The sequence below is a fragment of the Mobula birostris genome, chromosome 16 (genome assembly GCF_030028105.1).
Source record: "Mobula birostris isolate sMobBir1 chromosome 16, sMobBir1.hap1, whole genome shotgun sequence".
NCBI classification, from domain to species: domain Eukaryota; kingdom Metazoa; phylum Chordata; class Chondrichthyes; order Myliobatiformes; family Myliobatidae; genus Mobula; species Mobula birostris.
In genome coordinates, this window is record NC_092385.1 from 15,106,954 (window position 1) to 15,128,154 (window position 21,201).

At 41.7% G+C, this 21,201-nt stretch overlaps 1 protein-coding gene across 1 annotated transcript in view; it reads left to right on the forward strand.

Moving 5' to 3' along the window:
* The first annotated feature begins 11,001 nt into the window (after positions 1-11,001).
* The window catches only part of slc6a11b (solute carrier family 6 member 11b), a 213,863-nt gene continuing 203,663 nt past the window's right edge, over positions 11,002-21,201 (forward strand). Inside the window, exons 1-5 of the mRNA XM_072280326.1 lie at positions 11,002-11,134; positions 11,398-11,633; positions 11,844-11,978; positions 12,071-12,211; positions 12,350-12,440. Of these exons, the coding sequence (XP_072136427.1) occupies positions 11,414-11,633; positions 11,844-11,978; positions 12,071-12,211; positions 12,350-12,440 (587 nt within the window). The 5' untranslated portion in view covers positions 11,002-11,134; positions 11,398-11,413. The remainder of the gene's footprint in view (positions 11,135-11,397; positions 11,634-11,843; positions 11,979-12,070; positions 12,212-12,349; positions 12,441-21,201) is intronic.

Below are 21,201 nucleotides of genomic sequence, written 5' to 3' on the forward strand. Positions count from 1 at the left end.
TCTGATGCCCTGACCAATCAGGAAATGATCAACTTCCACTTTAAATGAACCCACAGACTTGGCCTCCGCCGCAGTTTGTGGCAGAGCATTCCATAAATTCACTACTCTCTGGCTAAAAAAATTCCTCCTTACCTCTGTTCCAAAAGGTCACCCCTCCGTTTTGAGACTTCTGACTACCCCTACCATAGGAAACATCCTCTTCACATCCGCCTTATCTAGTCCTTTCAACATTCCGTAGGTTTCAATGAGATCCCCCAGCATTCTTCTAAACTCTAGCGAGTACAGGCCCAGAGCTGCTAAACGCTCCTCACATGTTAAGGCTTTCATTCCTGGAATCTTCCTTATGATCCTCCTCTGGACTCTGTCCAATGACAACACAACAGCTCTGAGGTATAGGGCCCAAAACTGCTGACAATACTCCAGCTGTGGCCTGACCAGTACCTTATAAAGGCTCAGTATTATCTTCTTGCTTTTATATTTTATTCCCCTTGAAATAAATGCCAACATTGCATTTACCTTATTTACAACAGACTCGACCTGTAAATTGACCTTCTGGGAGTCTTGCACGGGGACCCCTAAGTCCCTTTTCACCTATGATGTTTAATTTTTCTCCCCATTTAGATAATAATCTGCACTATTGTTCCTTTTACCAAAATGCATTATCATACATTTCCCAACACCGTATTTCATCTGTCATTTTTTTGCCCATTCTTCTAATTTATCTAAGTCCTGCTGCAATTGCATTGCTTCCTCAGCACTACCTACCCCTCTCCTATCTTTGTATCATCTGCAAACTTTGCCACAAAGCCATCAATTCCATTATCTAAATCATTGACAAACAATGTGAAAAGCAATGGTCCCAATACTGACCCCTGAGGAACACCACTAGTCACTGGCAGCCAACCAGAAAAGGCCCCTTTTCTTCCCACTCACTGCCTCCTGCCTGTCAGCCATTCTGCTATCCATGCCAGTATTTTTCCTGTAACGCCATAGGATTTCATCCTGTTCAGCAGCCTCACATGTGGCACCTTATCAAATGCCTTCTGAAAATCCAAGTAAATGACATCCACTGCCTCTCCTTTCCCCATCCTGCTTCTTACTTCCTCAAAGAGCTCTAACAGATTTGCCAGTCAAGATTTCCCTTGACAGAAACCATGCTGACTTCGACTTATTTTATCATTTGTCTCCAAGTACCCCGAAACCTCATCCTTAATAATACAGTCCTAGACTTTCCCAACCACTGAGGTTAGGCTAACTAGCCTATAATTTCCTTTCTTTTGCCTTCTTTCCTTCTTAAAGAGTTGCGTGACATTTGCAATTTTCCAGTCCTCCAGGACTATGCCAGAATCAAGTGATTCTTGAACGATCATGACTAATGCATCCATTATCTCTTCAGCAACCTCTCTCGGGATTCTGGGATGTAGTCCATCTGATCCAAATGACTTATCCCCCTTAAGAGCTTTGAGTTTGCCTGGCATTTTTTCCTTTGTCATCGCAATAGGAGTCACTCCTGCTCCCTGACACTCACAGACCTCTGGCACGCTGCTAGTGTCTTCCACAGTGAAGACTGATGCAAAGTGCTCATTAAGTTCATCTGCCATTTTTTTGTCCACCATTACTACCTCACCAGCATCATTGTCCAGTGGTTCAATATCAACTCTCATCTCCCCTTTAATCATTATATTGGATAGACCGTATAAACTGGGTGTTAACTGTGCTAGATACAATGCTGGGCTTTTACGAAGTAAGATACATGGCAGAACACATTGGCAAAAAATTTCCCAGAAATTGACACTGGGTTTGCTCAAATGAGTTTCATGTCACAGGCAGCCTTGTTGCACAGGAGGTCTTTTGAGGGGAAGCAACACACACAAAATGCTAGAGGAACTCAGACAGTGGAAATGGATAAATAGCTGAAATTTGGGCCAACACCCTTCTTCAGGAGTGGAAAGGAAGGGGGAAGATGCCAGTATGAAAAGGTGGGAGGAAGGGGAGTAGGACAACTAGAAGGGGATAGGTGAAGCCAGATTGGTAGGAAAGGTAAAGGGTTAGAGAGGAATGCATCTGATTGGAGAGAAGAGTGGACCATAAGAGAAAAGGAAGGAAGAGGGGACCCGTGAGGAGATGATAGGTATGTGAGAACACATAAGAGGACGGACCTGGGGAATAGAAGAGGGGAAGGGGTTTTTTTTTGATGAAAGGAGAAATCAATATTCATGCCATCAGGTTGGAGGCTACCTGGATCGAATAAGAGGTGTTGCTCCTTCACTCTGAGGGTGGTCTTGATAAGATGAGGCCGTGGACTGGTATGTTGGAATGGGAATGAGCCTTAAAATATCTGGCCACCTGGAATTTCTGCTTTTGGCGAATGAAGAGGAGATGCTCGATGAAGAGGTCCCCCAATTTACAACTTTGGAGGTGGATCCTCATTCATGGGGCCAAAGCAGTTCGGGAATGCGTTGTGGCTTTGGATAACGTGCCTGGCAGAAACAATCCTGCTCTTGTTGGCCCACAAGCAATGATGTAATAACTTAATCTGATGAACTCATCTCTGTTTACAACTGCTGGCCTGGCAAACCTGGCCCCAGTGGCAGAAAATAGCATAGTTAAACTGAAGGCAAAATGCTTTATCACAGTTATTCCTCTGAGCGAAATTGGCTGCCTGCCCTTCCTCCTGCCTCTACTACCTTGTCTGGCACCCTTAAATCCTGGTGGAGTCGTCGGGGCGCCGAAATGACACGCTTTGCACCAGTCTGTTCCATCTGTCGCGGTCGTGTGCCAGAGCCTGGGTCACCACAAATGTTTTCCCTGTCCATTCTTTAATGTTGTCCATCCATCTTTTCCTCTGTCTACCTCTCCTTCTTTTCCCCTCCACAATCCTTGTAGAACAGTCTTTGCAAGGCCACTGGATCTTGTTACATGGCCATACCATCTCAGCTTTCTTTTCTTCACTGTTGTGAGAAGGTCTTCATGGGGGCCAATGTGGTGCTGGATGGACTTGCGGACCTGCTCATTTGTGATATGGTCCAAGTATGAGATGCCCAAGATGTTACGATGGCATCTCATTTCCAATGCCTGTATCTTCCTCTGTAGCTCTGCTGTGAGGGTCCATGTCTCACATGCGTACAGGAAGATGGAGAATACCAATGCACGCAGGAGTCTGATCTTGTACTTCATGGTGATGTTGCTGTCCCTCCATATTGCCTTGAGTTTGGACAGTGCAGTCATTGTCTGTGCGGTTCTTGCCAGGACTTCCGGTCTTGATCCTTCATCACTGATGATTACCCCTAGGTATTTGAACTGCTGCACTGTCTTAAGTTTCTGACCATGGACTGAGATGTCTGTTGTGATGGCACCATTGGCATTTGCCATGAGCTTGGTTTTCTCGGCACTTATTTCCATTCCAAACTTTGTGGAGGCTCTGTCAAGATGGCTGACCAGGTTGGCCAGTTCGTCCTCTTTTCCTGCAAGTCCATCAATGTCATGAGCAAATCTTAGGTTTGTGATGTTCCTCCCTCCGATGCTGACTGTGCCCACATGATCTTCAAGGGTAACACTCATGATCCATTCCAGGAAGACGTTGAAGAGAGTGGGGGAGAGGAGGCAGCCCTGACGGACTCCTACAGAGGTATGGAACCACTCCCCGATGGTGCCCTGAGTGAGCACTGCACTGGTTGCCTTGGAGTACAGCTGATGGATTGTATGAATCAGCTTCTGCCCCATGTTGAATTTCTTCATGGTGGCCCATAAGGCATCACGCTAGACTCTGTCAAACGCCTTCTTGAAGTCTATGAAGACATGGTAGAACTCTCTCTGGTGCTGCATTAAGATGGACCTGGCATACCTCCAGTGGTCAACATCACCCGACTGATTACATCCTGGTGCAAAGACGGCACAAATCTGGTGTGAACAGACCGAAGACCAGAACATTCCCCGGAGCAGACGTGGGCAGTGACCATGACCTTGTCATCATGAACATCAGAGTGCGCTTGAGGAGAATCAACAAGCCTCTACCACATCGAAACATAATAAAGCTACAGGCCATCTGGCCCACCTTCAAGCCTCCTCCTATCTTTGCAAATCAGAAGCAGAAAGGCCGGCTCTCGTTCCAGATATTTTTCCACCTCAACCCACCTATTTTTTTTCTCTATTAAGAATCCATTAAGATTCATCCTTAAGTCACCTTTGAGAATAGATTTGCCACTTCCAAGGATGATTTGTGACGCTTCAATCAAATTTCTTCTGGAAAGAAATAACTTGCATATATTAGGCATTCCAAAGAGCTTAACAGCAGACAAGGTATTTCTGTCTGACCTCTGCTATCAATCTGCACACAGCAAGAACACACTCACAGCAACATGATTAAGATGAGGAAATGTTTGGCAACAGGACAATTACTGACGTGCACCTTAGATCAATTATCAAAATAAGGTAGTAGTATCTTTAGTGTGCATTTCAAAGGAAGCAGGAACTTATCATTGCAACTAAAAAGAACAGCTTTTCTTTTTCAATCATAAAAAAATTCTCATTTTCATTGGCCTGCAGTAGTTTGAATGTAAACGGAGAGAGTTTGTAAAAATTTCTACTCGTCCCTATTAGCAAAATGGTAAAAACATTCTTAAAGATTTACAGTATCATTCAAAAAAGCAAATAGAAGAGACATTTACAATGTTGCTATATACAGTACAGCAACCAAAGGGATTCTGAAATGTCAACTGTTTACTCTTTTCTATAGATGCCTGGCCTGCCGAGTTCCTTCAGCACTATGTGTGTGTTGCTCCTCAACACCTGGTTAAGTTACTGAATATCAAGAAGCTCACAGAAGGGCCACGAAAGACTGTCATTGAGGACAATGGAAAATTACACGGAATTAGATAAAAAAAAAAGACCATTTCAGAGAAAAAGGCTAACAGGAGATAACTTATCACCAGAAATGTGGCAACCTAAAAGTTAAGTTCTCAAAACTAATCTCCAGTTCACCAGTCAAAATAATTGAATGGTGGGGGTGGGGTAGGTTCAGATAAATTGTATTAATGCAAAAGTCACTGATTGTTCCAAGTGCTTTTTCATCTGTGGTTTGCATTGGTTAAATCAACTGGTTATTGGTTTAAGTGTAACCAGTTAAAACACACACACACACAATAGCATCATCTCACTGTAGTTATAGTAACAATGTGGAATTCTTTGTTTTCCTGTGGTACTCACCCAAGATTGGGCCCAAGTGAGCAAGTGAAAGTCAGAATCTTCAGTGAGAATAAAGATTCTTGCCTTCTGGAATTCAGGCCTAGGCATTCCTTTTCTAGGAGTCTAATTGTTGACTTAAAGTTCTTCGACCATGCTGGGATTGATCATTTGTTCCAGGCCCTATTACATCATACTCATTAATACTTAACTTTATGATACTTCTGTCCAGCCCTCCCATTTGGTTAATACTAAGTTTCTGATTATGGGAGCAACTTCTGGGGCCGATGTAATTGTGGTTTCAGACGAAAACATCTCCCATTCTGCTATGCCTAGTCTGATTTGTTATTGAAGCAGTAAGAAGCCGTTTCGCCTAGACCTGGCCTGCAAGACTAAGATCAAAATTAATCTGTTCTGAACTGTAAAGGTTTAAAACCATTCTGAAGATCTAAAGTAAGATGCACTTGCGAATCATCATTTTTAGGTTTCTGGTAAAACAATATTCTGCATTCTGTTTGATAGACCACTTGTAGTCAACCCAATGCCCAGCCTGTAGCTGAAATGACATTCTTACTGCCAACATGTTTGTATGCACTTCAATATACAGGGCAGATTCCCAAACTCTTCTTGCTCTGCTTCGCTTAAGGGAGATCTGTTTCTTTTGGTTACTGCTCCCCTCCACATCAGAACCATCGCAACTATTAATTAACTAATTAATTTTATTATTAGTGATTCAGCACAGTAACAGGCCCTACTAACTGGTACATCTTTGGAATGTGGGAGGAAACTGGAGCACTGGAAGGAAACCCACACCATCACGGAGAGGATGTACAAACTCCTTATACACTGCCGCAGAATTACACCTCAGCTGCTGGCACTGTAAAAGTGTTACACTAACCACCATGCTGTTGTGCTTCCCCTAAACTAGGGGTTCACGACCTTTTTTATGCCATGGACCCCTACCATTAACCGAGGGGTCTGTGGACCTCATGTTGGGAACCCCTGTCCTAAACACTAACCAAAATTATTCATTTTTATATTTTTCCCCCTAACTTTGCAACGTCCTCCAGTTTTAATACTTAGAATCTACACCAACTATCAACGATTGGTTTCTAGGTCATAAAATCTTCAGTTCAAAAATAGATTATAAAATGAGGTTTTGTCCAATTTGACACACCACCCCAAGCCTAGCCATTCTGGCTGCAGTATGTCTTACTTGAAGAATATGTTTCCCTCCAATTTTAATAGGCTGATAAATAGATTTGAGAGGCAATGATATGAGAGTAATCAAAAATTCATTTAAAATAATTGGAGGATAGAGCACCTGAAGGTTTTTCAAAACATCTCTTTATAATTCATCATTATATTTGAAACGTATAAGATCCTAAAGGGATTGGACAGGCTAGATGCAGGAAGATAGTTCCCGATGTTGGGGAAGTCCAGAACGAGAGGTCACAGTTTGAGGACAGAGGGGAAGCCTTTTAGGACCGAGATTAGGAAAAACTTCTTCACACAGAGAGTGGTGAATCTGTGGAATTCTCTGCTACAGGAAACAGTTGAGGCCAGTTCATTGGCTATATTTAAGAGGGAGTTAGATATGGCCCTTGTGGCTACAGGGGTCAGGGGGTATGGAGGGAAGGCTGGGGCGGTGTTCTGAGTTGGATGATCAGCCATGATCATAATAAATGGCGGTGCAGGCTCGAAGGGCCGAATGGCCTACTCCTGCACCTATTTTCTATGTTTCTATGTTTCTATATTTCTATATTTCTAGTCTAAAGATCCAACGAAGTATTGGTTTGAGGGTCTTCTGGCCATTGTACATGATACTATAATTTCTTTGGAATTTAGTGATACTGTTTTGAAAGTTTTGTGAAAACTGTGTTAACTTCATGATTACATGCAGCTGGGGACTTCCTGCATGTTTACACATTGCATTTGGATACACGGTAATAATATAGCATAATTATGCCTTGAATCGACTGATAAAGTCATTTATGATCTGAAGAACACTAAGACACTTTTGTCTTGTCTTTAAAGACCTGAAATTAATTCCACAACCTATGCAGGTAAAAAGTGAATCAGTTTGCTGCTTCTGTGAGGATGCAGGGAAATCCCGAGCCAAATGGGCTTTCCATAGCGCCCAATTAGTCAATATGAAGGTAACTTTGGCCCTCAACTCTTTCTACTCGTTCACTAGAGTGATGCTAATAACAATAATAGATGGGGTATTGGACTTCACTACATGTCAACAACTCTGTGGTCACCAACTGATTTGCTTCTCTGAGGTGAAGAGCTGAAGTATATTTATCAATGCAAAGTGATTCTATTTGCTAAATGCAGATTAGTTAAAGCAAATGGTATTGGTATATTTAAGGAGAGGATGAAACATCCATAAAGACAAAGGAATAGAATCTTGCAAGGTCAGGGAGGTAAGAAACAGCAAGGAACCATCTTTACAAGGAGACTAAGGGAGACTGCATGTTTGGTGGTCCAACTCAGAAGAAAATGCAGGTACACGCAAACATCTATAATGCAGAAGGGGCTGTCAACCTCTGTTCGTAACATTATTTGTATAGTAATTTACAGTTCCTTATGAGGAAATTATCAGATACCTGTGCATTGCTACTGAATGCAAGCTACTGACCCCTCATCTGAAACAGATGCTTGGTGGCTACGTACACATACTGACATGTACTATGACTCCAACATACAACTTTACTTTCACAAGCTCCACATTGCGTCAACTTATATCATGGCACAACTTACTGTTGGCATTCAGGCCATCCTGGGTTAGAAACATCTAACTTATGGACACCCTTACATCTGAACAAGCTCCCATTATATCATTAAATTGAAAAGTCTACTGTATGTATACACTGTATGTTCGTTCCTGTAAATAGCAGATGTAGTTTCCTCTCTCTCTGTCTGTCCACTTTTAATAACTCTTCTTTCTTATCAGTGGCTTGTGCTTTTAATGCCATTCATCACACACTGAGGGGGCATAGTTGCCAAATCAAGTGATGATCTTCTGTATTTTCTGACTTACAGACCAAACCAACTGATGGTCGTCTACAAGAATGGAACCTCTTCGTTACCCAGCTTGGCCTGTATGTGACTTTCTGCCTCTGCTATACCTAAAGGGTATGCACTGAAACAAAATTCAAAGCAACAATATTTTTGAATTCTTCTATCAGGGCTTTTTTTGTGATTGTGCCCTTGGTTAGCTGGGCACTGGGCTTGGGTTGGTTCCAAAGAACTTTGTAACAGCAACAACAGAATCTATGAGAAGATGTCCCATTGTGCCTTAGCCTAAAATACTGGGGCCCAGGTAGAATGTTTCCCATGTATTCTATTGCAGACGTGCGCACACACCATAGCTCTATAACTATGCTCACAGAAACTAATATTAATGCCCCCTTGTGCTACCCTTCAAATGGTGAAAGCTCGTCTACATCTGCGTCTACATTAAACTGGACCTCAGTAATGCAAATTTAGTCACACTGAGATCTCTTCTCACAAATCACATTGTTGCCGTTATAAATGCCTCGGAGATCAAAGTGCTCATATAGACTATGACAGCAGATGGCTCAAACAGAAGAATTCCATCTCTTTAGTATGTGTATTATCTTCCTAAAGCTGTGTCTTTCAACACACTTCTAGGGCCTGGAACTGCAAGATGTTAAATGGTTTTATATCAACACAACTCAAACAACATTAGTTTCTTGACAGTATCCTAAATGGTTCTTACTTTTTGATACTATTATATAACCCATTTATAGCTTGGAAATGTTTTGTTTTTACTTTTTCTCAGTGGCTGTACATTGCAAATAAAGATCGCCTTGGCCATGAAACTTGTGGCTCAATCAATTAATCCCGCTGATGCACACACAGTGGCCACTTTAATAGGTATATCTATACACCCGCTCATTAATGCAAACATCTAATCAGCCAATCATTTGGCAGCAACTCAATGCATAAAGCATGCAAACATGGTCAAGAGGTTCAGTTGTCATTCAGACCAAATATCAGAATGGGGACAAAATATGATCAAAGTGACTTTGACTGTGGAATGATTGTTGGTGTCATATGGGATGGATTCAGTATCTCAGAAACTGCTGATCCCGAGGGATTTCTGCACACGACAGTCTCTAGAGTTTACAGAGAACGGTGCAAAAAGCAAAACAAAACATCCAGAGAGCCATAATTCTGTGGCTGAAGACGCTTTGTTAATGAGAGAGGTCAGAAGACAATGGCCAGACTGGTTCACGCTGACAGGAATTATCACGTGTTACAACAATGGTGTGCAGAAGAGCATCGCTTAATGCACAATACGTTCCTCCAGCATTTTGCATTGCTTTCATTTCCAGCAATCTGCAGATTTTCCCTCGTTTGTGGCACAGCGTGTTGCACCTTGAAGTGGGTGGGCTACAGCAGCAGAAGGCCATGAACATACACTCAGTGGCCACTCAGGACGTACCTGTATTTAATAGTGAGTAACTTGACTGGAGGTACATTAGCAACTCAGATCAAATAACCAAGACCAGTGCTGCCCAGCAACACACATCAAAGTTGCTGGTGAACGCAGCAGGCCAGGCAGCATCTCTAGGAAGAGGTACAGTCGACGTTTCAGGCCGAGACCCTTCGTCAGGACTAACTGAAGGAAGAGTTAGTAAGAGATTTGAAAGTGGGAGGGGGAGGGGGAGATCCAAAATGATAGGAGAAGACAGGAGGGGGAGGGATGGAGCCAAGAGCTGGACAGGTGATTGGCAAAAGGGATACGAGAGGATCATGGAACAGGAGGCCCGGGGAGAAAGACGGGGGGGGGGGGAACCCAGAGGATGGGCAAGGGGTATAGTCAGAGGGACAGAGGGAGAAAAGGGAGAGTGGGAGTGCTGCCCATGAGTTTCAGTTAATTTGAATTTGGAAAATAAATGTGGAAACTCATTACTTCCTTAAAGTTTTTCATGCGTTAATAAGAAACAACCTAATTTGGAACCAAACAATAACTAAACCATTTTCAACAATCCCCTGATTCATTACAGCATTGTACAATCAAGCACCTGAACTCTGTGTCCTTAATCTTAACAACGGTGCAAACACTCTTCTGGTAAATGGTGAGATAAAATAATTACACTTAATTAAGTGCTTGTGAAACTGGAAATAATTCATCTGTTAGCAGCTGTCATGACTGACTTCGCTGCATTTGCCACAAGCCTACTCTAAGATATGGGGGTGCTGTGAGCTGAGGCGGCTGTGCAGAAAGAGTGAAAAGAAAAATAAATCTCCATTTTTCTTTTGATGCAGGATTTGAATCTATCCCGCTCTCTTACCGACACCCCCCGCCCCGAACACAACATCCCACACTCCCTCCTTCCCCCCGCCTCCCCCGCGCTTCAGTGGAGAATGTGTCTATGGTCACCTCCAAGGAGCTGCCGACCGGACTCCGCTCGGGATTTCCACGTTCCATCACATTCAGAAGTGCTACTTTGCTGATAGCTACATTTTTTTTATTAGCAGTGGCATTGCTCTTCACGCCCTCTCCATTCCCCACACCCCCGCCTCTCTACGCTTTTTAATCGGCCAACCGGCAATCCAGCCTCGCAGCCCGTGGCCACGACGAAGATGCAACAAATGCCTTTGGAGTTTTCCTCACCAACTTCACCGACGGTGTTGCGCCATTAATTGATACAATCTGTACGGCAAGCTAGAGGGCTCAGTTAGCAGCACATGGCTCGGATCCAGTGCAGCAGCATCTGAGAAAAGAGTGCGTTTGCTTTCTCAAGTCATTCGTTTCGCTGAAGGCATCAGCGGAGGACCAAGTGCATCTGGACCGATCCACGCACCGAGCAAGAAAGCCACTGCGGAACTCCCTCGGCGAGACATCAGTGCAGTTACGATCTCACTGCTAGTGGAGAAATCCAGGCAGCCGGGTGAACGGCGAAACTCTCACCGTGTGAGTAATTGACCGTCTTGTCATTTTCAGCAATCGGTTGCACCATGGGCAGATCTCATTAATTTATCGGATGTAAAAATCTAAATAAACTCCACGCACGCCTTTTCTATTTCATTGCTTGAGCCGCTCTCAGTTTAATTGCCTTTGCCCACTCGGACACTAATCAATTTGCGCGGCTTTAAGATCTGGAAGTTTTGGAAGAGGCACGGAATAAATAGCGAAAATCAATGGTTGGCGTCCAAACTTTCCGCTCTCCTTTGCAGGTGGCCTTAGAACGTCATGAGAGCGGAGAAAGCTATTCCGATGATCAATGGGAAGCCCGAAGATACGATGGACATCGAAGCTTCCAACGTCAATTTAGTCCGTACCAACGACAAGAACGTGTCAGAAAGAGGCCACTGGAATAATAAAATCGAATTTGTCTTGTCTGTGGCGGGGGAGATCATTGGATTAGGGAACGTGTGGCGATTTCCCTACCTCTGTTACAAGAACGGAGGCGGTACAGTTATATCGTTTTTTTAATCTAAGTATTTTAAAATAATACAGTTAAAACCATTCATCGAGATTTCCTTATGATTAAATGAGCAAAATGTGCAATTTCAGGAAAGTACCCTTACTTTCGGGGTAAACGAGGGGAGGTGAGTTAACTTTGTCTTCCAATCTTCCTGTCCAGTTCTCAGTTAAAATTATTGCTCTCGTTCACTTTCAGGGGCTTTCCTCATCCCATATGTGATTTTTTTCGTCGGGTGTGGTATACCCGTGTTCTTCCTAGAGACTGCCCTGGGCCAGTACACCAGTGAAGGGGGGATTACGTGTTGGAGGAAAATTTGCCCCCTCTTTGAAGGTAACTATGGAACCTTAGTCCCATTTTTCCAAAACATTATTGGTGAATGAGAAAGTTTACACATAACTAACAGCAAGTGTATTCATTGCCAGGTATAGGATATGCCACCCAGGTGATTGAGGCTCATTTAAATGTGTTTTACATCATTGTTTTGGCCTGGGCCATATTCTACCTGTTCAACTGCTTTACAACAGAACTCCCTTGGGCCACCTGTGGACATTGGTGGAACACAGGTAAGATGTGACTCTGTCACTCTCCTCTCTTATCACTGGTTAAAGAAAGCATTAAATGGTCATAAATCTAATGTATATGCATCAACCTTCACATAATTGCTGTTTTAATCACGGATTGTTTCTTTAATCCCCTTGAAGAAAACTGTTCAGAATTTGTGAAGACGAATTCTACAAATAGCAATCATACAGCCCCACCAAATGCAACTTCGCCTGTCATTGAGTTCTGGGAGTAAGTATAGGACAACCTGATTAAAAAGTGAAAACAATCTACTATGTGGTAACATAAATAATTTCATGTGAAGTATAAACTTGGATTTTTTTTGCATGTTTAGATGAGAGTATGTATATATTAAACATTAATAAATTATATTTTCTTTGTAATTCTAAATGAAATTGGCAAACTGCATTGTTTTTCTAGAATCATAGAGGTCTGAAGCAGGGATGGTTGGCTGATGTTTCAGTTAATAATGGGTCTTCTTGTACATAGAAATTTACTCATTGCTGTTTCCACATTGTTTTATGGACTTAAGTTAAAATGACTAGTATAGATATGGAGACCAATAATATTTAAGCTAGATTTGGCTAATTCCAAACTTTTATAAAGGACTTATACCCAATCAGGGCATTTGTACTCATTGTTATATATTAGAATAGATAGTAGAAACATCTCCATTACTTCATTGCTAATATGTTCTATGGTTTTCCCTGGAAAATGTAAACTTTATGAACACACAAAATTATGAAAATTCACATCAGGAAAAGAGTTATATGAAATTATTGAGGCTAAAGCAAACAGAAACGTGCACATCTGTGATTAAGCTTTAACCATTTATTTTTTCAGTAAGTCATTTATAAGGTAATCCTGTTTAGGGAGAAATTGCTGCCACTAAACATTGGGCCAGATTATGCTTAACTCATCAGTCTTCGTGTTGGCTCCACCTTCTGCCACTACCCCCCGGCATGATCCCTAAGGTTCTCTGACCCCATCGATTGAATTGAACTCAAAATCTTGATGCATGTCTGTTTTGTGAAGCAGAGCATTTCCAGGCAGCTATTTGTTCACATCCAGGTGAAAGCAGAGGTCCAGCTCTGCTCCACCTCGTTATTTCACAAATTCAAAAACAATAGGATGAATTTCAATGATTTTAAAAAGTTAGAACATATAAAAATAGAAAATAATTTATTTTGAAACACTTTTAATTGTTGTGAATTAATTAATACATAAAGATGACAGTACTTACCTTCTCCATCCATATAAGCTTGTGTCTGAAGATTCAGTGCTAAATCCAGAGACAGAGATGGAGGTCAAACGTGCTGGAATTCGACCTTCAGCTCTTTCTGTATCTTTTGCTCCATAGTGCACAGATATCAAAGGCAGAGATTTGCTCAGCAGCTCTGGGGGGAGGAAGTACGTTGAGCAGCATTGCCATCACGCCGTTCAGAGAACGATGCAAGCCAGTCGAATAACCAGTTTGTTCTCTTCTGTATTTTCTTTTGATATTCTGCTCATGTCATTGTCATTGTCTAAACTTACTGGTGAAGCAGGCTCACTGGTGGAAGTGCTAAAGAGGTCTTGGTGGCATTGTCAGGTACTGCAGACTGGAGTTGGCACTTTCAGAAGAGGAGGGAGAAAAAAATTAACATTGTTTTGAAGGAACCAGAACCAGGCTTGTTTATTGCTCAAAATTTACAGCAAGCAAAGTATGGTACTGTCAAAGAAGTTCAGAAGGACTTGTCGTGTAAGTTGAAACTATTGGACAACTTTCATTGTTGTATTGGTGGTGCTGTTTCATATGAAATATTTTAGCTTAATGTTTTCTGAATAATAATTCTCTTAAATGTGGCAAGTAATATTTAGGTAAATTAAACCTTGTCTTGCTAATAGAATGCTTCAGCGTGGTGACAAAGGTTCCACGTGAGGTAGGATGAAAAGGCTGAATGATTAGGATGCCCAAATTTGAAATTGAATCTTTTTAACATTTGCATTAGGGATAGTTTGTCCATGTTGCATTCTTGGGAGGAATCGAAAATCTGTTTTCATTCTTTCTGGTATTGCAAAAGCAGCCTTTGGTTTATTAACCAAAAAGTAGCATTAACGTGTGATGATACTAGATTTGCTGAGTTGTAAACTCTAACAAAGATCTTAAGCCCTGTCTGATATAGATAGCTATGGGTAACCTCACTAAAGGGACATTATGTTGTAACTACCTACTCTTCAAAGATAAGTTCACTTCCCTGTTTATTCTTCACAGCGAGGTTAGTTGTCAATATCCATTACTTGAGAAGTGGGTACTCCCTCTCTACCAAGGGGAAGATACTTCCAGCTAACAAAGTAGTTTAAACAAGGTACATTTATTTTTAGTGATAGACGTTTAAATTTAGATAAAATCATTAAAATACGTTTAAAGCTCACAGAGGATTTCTATCTTTTAAAAGATTTCCAAATTACAATCGATTTCTAAAACATAAAGGATTCCTAAAATATAGGTACTGTTCCTATAATCTAAAAGGACATACCATTGAGTTGCAGACGAACGAGTCATCTGACACAGAAATCGACAGCAGGGGAATTGATTCTAGTCACCCGTCTTTCTGTCATTCTTCTTGTTGTTCCTTGATCATTCCTAACAAGTGTGTCTGTTCTCTTACATTTATACTGCTTTTTTTTAAACTTGAGTAAGTTCATACACGTGAAAAATTTTCGGATAGCTTTTCACATAGATGGTCTAAAAGCATCTGAGGACAGAGTTAACAGATATCCATAATTAATGCTGCGAAAGGACACTGTCTTCCAACTATTGAAAGATCAGCTATTTGATTATGTAAATCTGGTCTGCAAGCTTCCTGGAACTAAATAACTTAGCCAGTGTTGTCTGGTTCGATTAAAATTAACATCACCCCATTGTCTTACTCTGAATCTCTTGAGCAACTAGCCCTTTGCTGTGGGCCAACATCCTGTGCTTTATAAACAGTGCTGTTTGTTTGCAAAGCTGTGGTTTTAACTTCAGACTGATTACTGCTTTCCATTTACATTAAGAAGTGAAGGTTGGTTCCTGTTTACGACAGGAATCTGAACAAAGAATATTAGTTGGATGTTTAACTTACTCAAAAACAGCTCTTTGATCTCTAGAAACTCACAGCTGAGCTTGACAGAAGTATCCATTGCAATTACAGCTGGTTGAGAATAGTTAATTAATGAAGAAAATGTGTATATTGGAGGTTGGGACTTGGGATTGAAAGACTTGTCATATGAAGAGCATTTGACAGTTCTGGGCATGTATTCACTGGAATTCAGAAGAATTGAAACCGATCTGATGTTGAAAGGCATCAAATGGATGTGGAAAGGATGTTTCCTATGGTGGGAGAGTCTAGGATCAGAGGACACAACCTCTGAATAGAGGGACATTCTTTTAGAATGGAAGTGAGAAGGATTTTCTTTAGCCAGAGAGTGGTGAATCTGTGGAATTCTTTGCCACAGGCAAGTGTGAAGGCCAAGTCACTGGGCATATTTAAGGCAGGTGTTGATAGACTCTTGATTGGTCAGGGCATGAAGGGATATGGGGAGAAGGCAGGAGATTGAGGTTGAGGCGAAAGTTGGATCAGCCAATGGCAGAGCTCACTTAAAGGGCAAAATGGTCTAATTCTTTAACGGCCATAACAAGCCTTAAGTTGTGACCGTCAGGAGCAGTGAGTTATTGTGCCTTTCACAAGTGTGCCATTTATTCTACGGCACTTAATTTACCCCTCAGGGGGTTCTAAATGCAATGGAACAGGTTGTAGACTACAGCTCCTTTTGTATGATTAATTAACCACTGCTCATCATGATCTTATTTCCCAGCAAGTGCAGTTTTCAGTGCAGCTAATTATTGCATGACTCTCAGAATGGCCACCAATGTAAAAAAAAATTATAGTGCTGTGAATGGTTATATGCATTATTTCAATAATGATATATTAGGTGGCTTTTCATTCATGATATATTAATGATTTCATTCATTACATATGAAGTGGTTTTCAGTATGTAATATATTAATCCACGTATGTCATCTTAAAACTAATTTTGATGTGAGAGATTATTGATCCCATCTAGTGCATCCTTACAGTAAAACAGTGCAAATCTTGAAGGTGATTTTCTAATTTAGTGGCATTCTTTGAGAATCCAATTTAACCCAATGTTATCAAGGGCACACTATTGACATTGAACATGGCCCCAGTGACAGAACACATCCTAATTACAATGAACTGAATGACAGTAATAGATATCCACTGTACTGTCTGCCATTCAGTTTGTTTGTGAATTAACAAAAGTTACTATGAAAGTTGTGTGATGTCATTTGCAGTTTAGCGGTAGATTCATTGACTAAGGGAGGAGAGGAGGTTGAAGTCCCAATGTCTGTGAGGCTGAGAGTCGGGGGGCAAGGACTGTATTGAGGAAACAGGTAGAATGCAGAAGGACTTATACAGATTAGGAGAATGGGCAAGAAAGTGGCAAATGAAATGCAATGTTGGAAAATGCGAGGCCATGCACTTTGGTAGTAGAAATGTGCGGACTATTTTCTAAACGGGGAGAAAATCCAGGAATCTGAGATGCATAGGGGCTTGGGAGTCCTTGTGCAGACCACCCTGAAGGCGAACTTGCAGGTTGAGTCGGTGGTGAGGAAGGCAAATGCCATGTTAACATTCATATCAAGAGGTCTAAAATACAAGAGCAAGGATGCGATGCTGAGGCTTTATAAGGCACTGGCGAGGCTTCATCTTGAATATTGTGAACAGTTTTGGGCAGCTCATCTTAGAAAATATGTGCCGACATTGGAGAGGGTCCAGAGGAGGTTCATAAGGAAGATTCCAAGAATGAAAGGGTTTTCATACGTGGAACGTTTGATGTCTCTGGGTCTGCACTCGCTGGAATTCAGAAGGATGAGGGGGGATCTCATTGAAACCTTTGGAATGTTGAAAGGCCTAGACACAGTAGATGTGGAAAGGATGTTTCCCATGGTGGGAGAGTCTAGGACAAGAGGGCAGAACCTCAAGAAAGAGGGGCACCCTTTCAAAACAGAGACGCAGACAAATTTCTTTAACCAAAGGGTGGTGAACTTGTGGAATTTGTTGCCACATGCAGCTGTGGAGGCCAGGTTATTGGGTGTATTTAAGGCAGAGATTGATAGGTTCTTGATTGGACATGTCATCAAAGATTATGGGGAGAAGGTGGGGAATTGGGGTTGAGGAGGAGAAAAAAAAAATCAACCATGATTGAATGGCGGAGCAGACTCGATGGGCCAGGTGGCCTAATTCTGCTCCTATGCCTTATGGTCTTTCAGAACCTTCTGTGCTTTCTTTGTATTTTAAATGTGTTTCTGGCACTGTTAGAGTCTGTGACATACTGTTTGAAGGTTGATTGGGCAATCTGGTGCTTTGCTGTCTCAGAGAGCATTCCAGAGGGCGAGCGGCCACTTGGCCCAGAAGCTTAGAGATGAGGTGCAAGCCCATGATTGACTCCATTTTTCGCCGATCTCACTGATTAAAGCGTAGAGGAAGATTGAGACACCGAGGCGAGTGAGTATTCAGTGTTGTCTGCCAGTCCCTTGCTTTTTACTACGCGAGGAAGGTGTCTGCATGTGACAGTCTTTCACCTGCTGCTCCCGGGGGAAGGCCCCTGCATCCAGATGGCCTCCTTCTCCTGCAGTGCTGTTGGAGGGTGTTACTGAAGTTCTGGGTCTCTGATTTATGGATTAGACTGGTTCTCTTGGACTTTATCAGTTTTGTGTCTTATATTCTGTTTTATCATCCTTTTTTTTTTGTTGCTGCTTGTGTGATTCCTTTGTTCTTTGGCGTGGGGGGTTGTTGGGGTTCGATGGTCTTTTTGCAGTTTGCGAGATTTTTTTGTGTGGGAGTTTGGGGTTTAATGTTCTTGCTGTTCGTATGATCTTTTTGTGCACAGGGGTTGATGTTCTTGTTGTCATTTGCTATATTTGTATTTTGTTTTGTGAGGAAGGCTTTGATGGTTTTCTTTGTTTCATGCCGATCTGGAGAAGACGAATCTCAGAGTTGTATACTGCATGCATACTTTGATAATAAATGTACCTTGAACTTTGAGCCTAGGTAAGAAGGCTGGAATCATGGACTGTCCTTGGGTTTGGTCATATCAGGCTAGTGGACTCAAGCCATTACTGAAAGCAAATCTGATAATCTAAATGAAGACTTTAAGGCTTAGCAGTCACTATAGTCTATACTGAATGCTGGAGCTTCAGTGCCAGTCCATTTTCAATTGCTCATGTCTGTATTGCAATGGTGCTAATGCTTGGTTCCAGCTAAGTATTGCATTGAAATCACCACTAAAACATTGGGTGCCAATAAGGAAGAGAAAGATCTTGCTACAAGGAAGATCTTGTTATACTTGTGAGTTTTATGTTCACAGAGCTTGGACACTAACACAGTGTTCACCAAACACCTCTAGCGCAGCTGAAATACTATGAATTTATAGATGCTTTCAGTGTGGTGAAAGACACGGAAAGGAGAATGTATCTGCAGTTGGTGTGTTGACCTAGTTATCCCCATTCACATCATCAATATGAGGCTGGATCAATTCCCAGTGCCTCCTTTTCCTTGTCAGGAAGGACAAGTAGACGGTAGGGCAAAGTCACAGTCAATGGGATGAGTTGCAGTGCAACATGGGGACAACTTCGAAAAGGGTGATAAACACAGGTGTGAAGGTGTTATATTTGAACGCACACAGTATATGGCATAAGGTAGATAATTTTGTACCACGTTTAGAGATTGGCAGGTATGACGTTGCAGGCATCACTGAGTTGTGACTGAAAGGAGATTATATTTGGGAGCTTAATGTACAAGGATATGCATTGTGTTGAAAGAACAGGCAGATAGGCAGAGGGTTGGTGTGGATCTGTTGATCAAAAATGAAATCAAATCCTTAGAAAAAGGTGATAAAGGACTGGAAGATACAGAATACTTGTGGGTAGAGCTAAGAAAAGGGAAGGGTAAAAAGATGCTGATGGGAGATATATACGGGTCTCTGAACAGTAGTTAGGATGTGGGCTACAGATTACAATGGGAGATAGAAAAAGCTCATCAATGTTATGACAGTCATGAGGGATTTCAATATTCACATAGATTAGGAGAATCGGGTTGGTGCTAGATCATAAGGGAGGGAATTTGTAGAATACCTACAAGGTGGATTTTGTACAGAATATTGTGGTTAAGCCCAGGTAGCTGAACAGCTATTCTGGATTGGGTTTTGTGCAATGAACTGGATTTGATTCGTGAGCTTAAGGTAAAGGAGCCCTTTGGAGAAAGTGATCACAGTATGTTAGAATTCACCCTGAAATTTGAGGAGGAGAAGCTGAAGTTAGATGTATCAGTATTACAGTAGAGTAAAAGAAATTGTAGAAGCAACACAGAGGAGCTGGCCGAAGTTGATTACAAGGAGACGCTAGTAGAGATTATGGCTGGACAGCAAAGGCTAGAATTTCTGGGAACAATTCGGAAGGTGCAGGGAAGACACATCTCACACAAAAAAGGCATATTTTAAAGGCAGGATGATGTAAGTGTGACTGGCAAGGGGAGTCAATGACAAGATAAAAGCAAAAGAGAGGGTATATAATAAAGAAAAAATAGTGGGAAATTAGAGGATTGGGACGATTTAAAAAACCAACAGAAGACAACTATAAAAGACATAAGGAGGGAAAAGATGAAATATAAAGGTAAGTTAGCCAATAACATCAAATAGAATACCAAAAGTATTTTCAAATATATAAAGAGTAAAAGAGAGGTGAGAGTATATTGGGCCACTAGAAAATGACGGTAGTAATGGAGGAAAAGGAAATGGCAGACAAACTGAATAAGTATTTTACATCAGTCTTCACTGTAGAGGACAGTAGCAGCATGCTTCAAGTTTGAGAGTGTCAGGGAGTAGAAGTGAATGCAGTTGCTATTACTAGAAAGAAGGTGCTTGGGAACCTGAAAGGTCTGAAGGTAGATAAGTCACCTGGTCCAGATGGACTACACCCAGGGTTCTGAAAGAGGCAGCTGAAGAGATTGTGGAGATTTGAAAATCAATAGATTCTGGCATGGTTATGGAGGATTGGAAAATTGCAAATCTTACTGCACTCTCCAAGAAGGGAGGGAGGCAGAAGAAAAGAAATTAAAGGCCAGTTAGCCTGACCTCAGTAGTTGGGAAGATGGTCAAATCAATTATTAAAGATAAGATCGCAGTTTACTTGGAGGCACTTGTTAAAGTAGGCCAAAGCCAGCATGGTTTCCTCAAGGAAGAATCTTGCCTGACAAATCTTTTGGAATTCTTTGAGGAAATAACAAGCAGGATAGACAAAGGATAATCAATGGATGTTGTATACTTGGATTTTCAGAAGGCTTTGACAAGGTGCCACACATGAGGCTTCTTGACAAGATAAGATCTCTTGGTATTACAGGAATGATACTATCATGGATAGTGGATTTGCTTATTGGCAGGAGGTAAAGAGTGGGAATAAAGAAAGCGTTTTCTGGTTGGCTGCCAGTGACTAGTGGTGATCTGCAGGGGTTGGTGTTGGGACCGCTTCTTTTCATGTTATATGTCAATAATTTGGTTGATGGAATTGACGGCTTTGTGGATGGTATGAAGATAGGTGGAGGGACTGGTAGTGTTGAGGAAGCGGAGGCTGCAAAAGAACTTTGACAGATTAGGAGAATGCGCAAAGAAGTGGAATACTGTCGGGAAGTGTATGGCCATGCACTTTGGTAGAAAGCGTAGACTATTTTCTAATTGGGGAGAAAATTCAACAATCTAATATACAAAGGGACTTGGGAGCCTTCATGCAGAACTTCTGAAAGGTTAACTTGCAGGTTGAGTCAGTGGTAGAGAAGGCAAATGCAATGTTAGCATTCATTTCAAGAGGACTAGACTATAAAAGCAAAAATGTAATGCTGAGTCTTTATAAGGCACCGGTGAGGCCTCACTTGGAATATTGTGAGCACTTTTG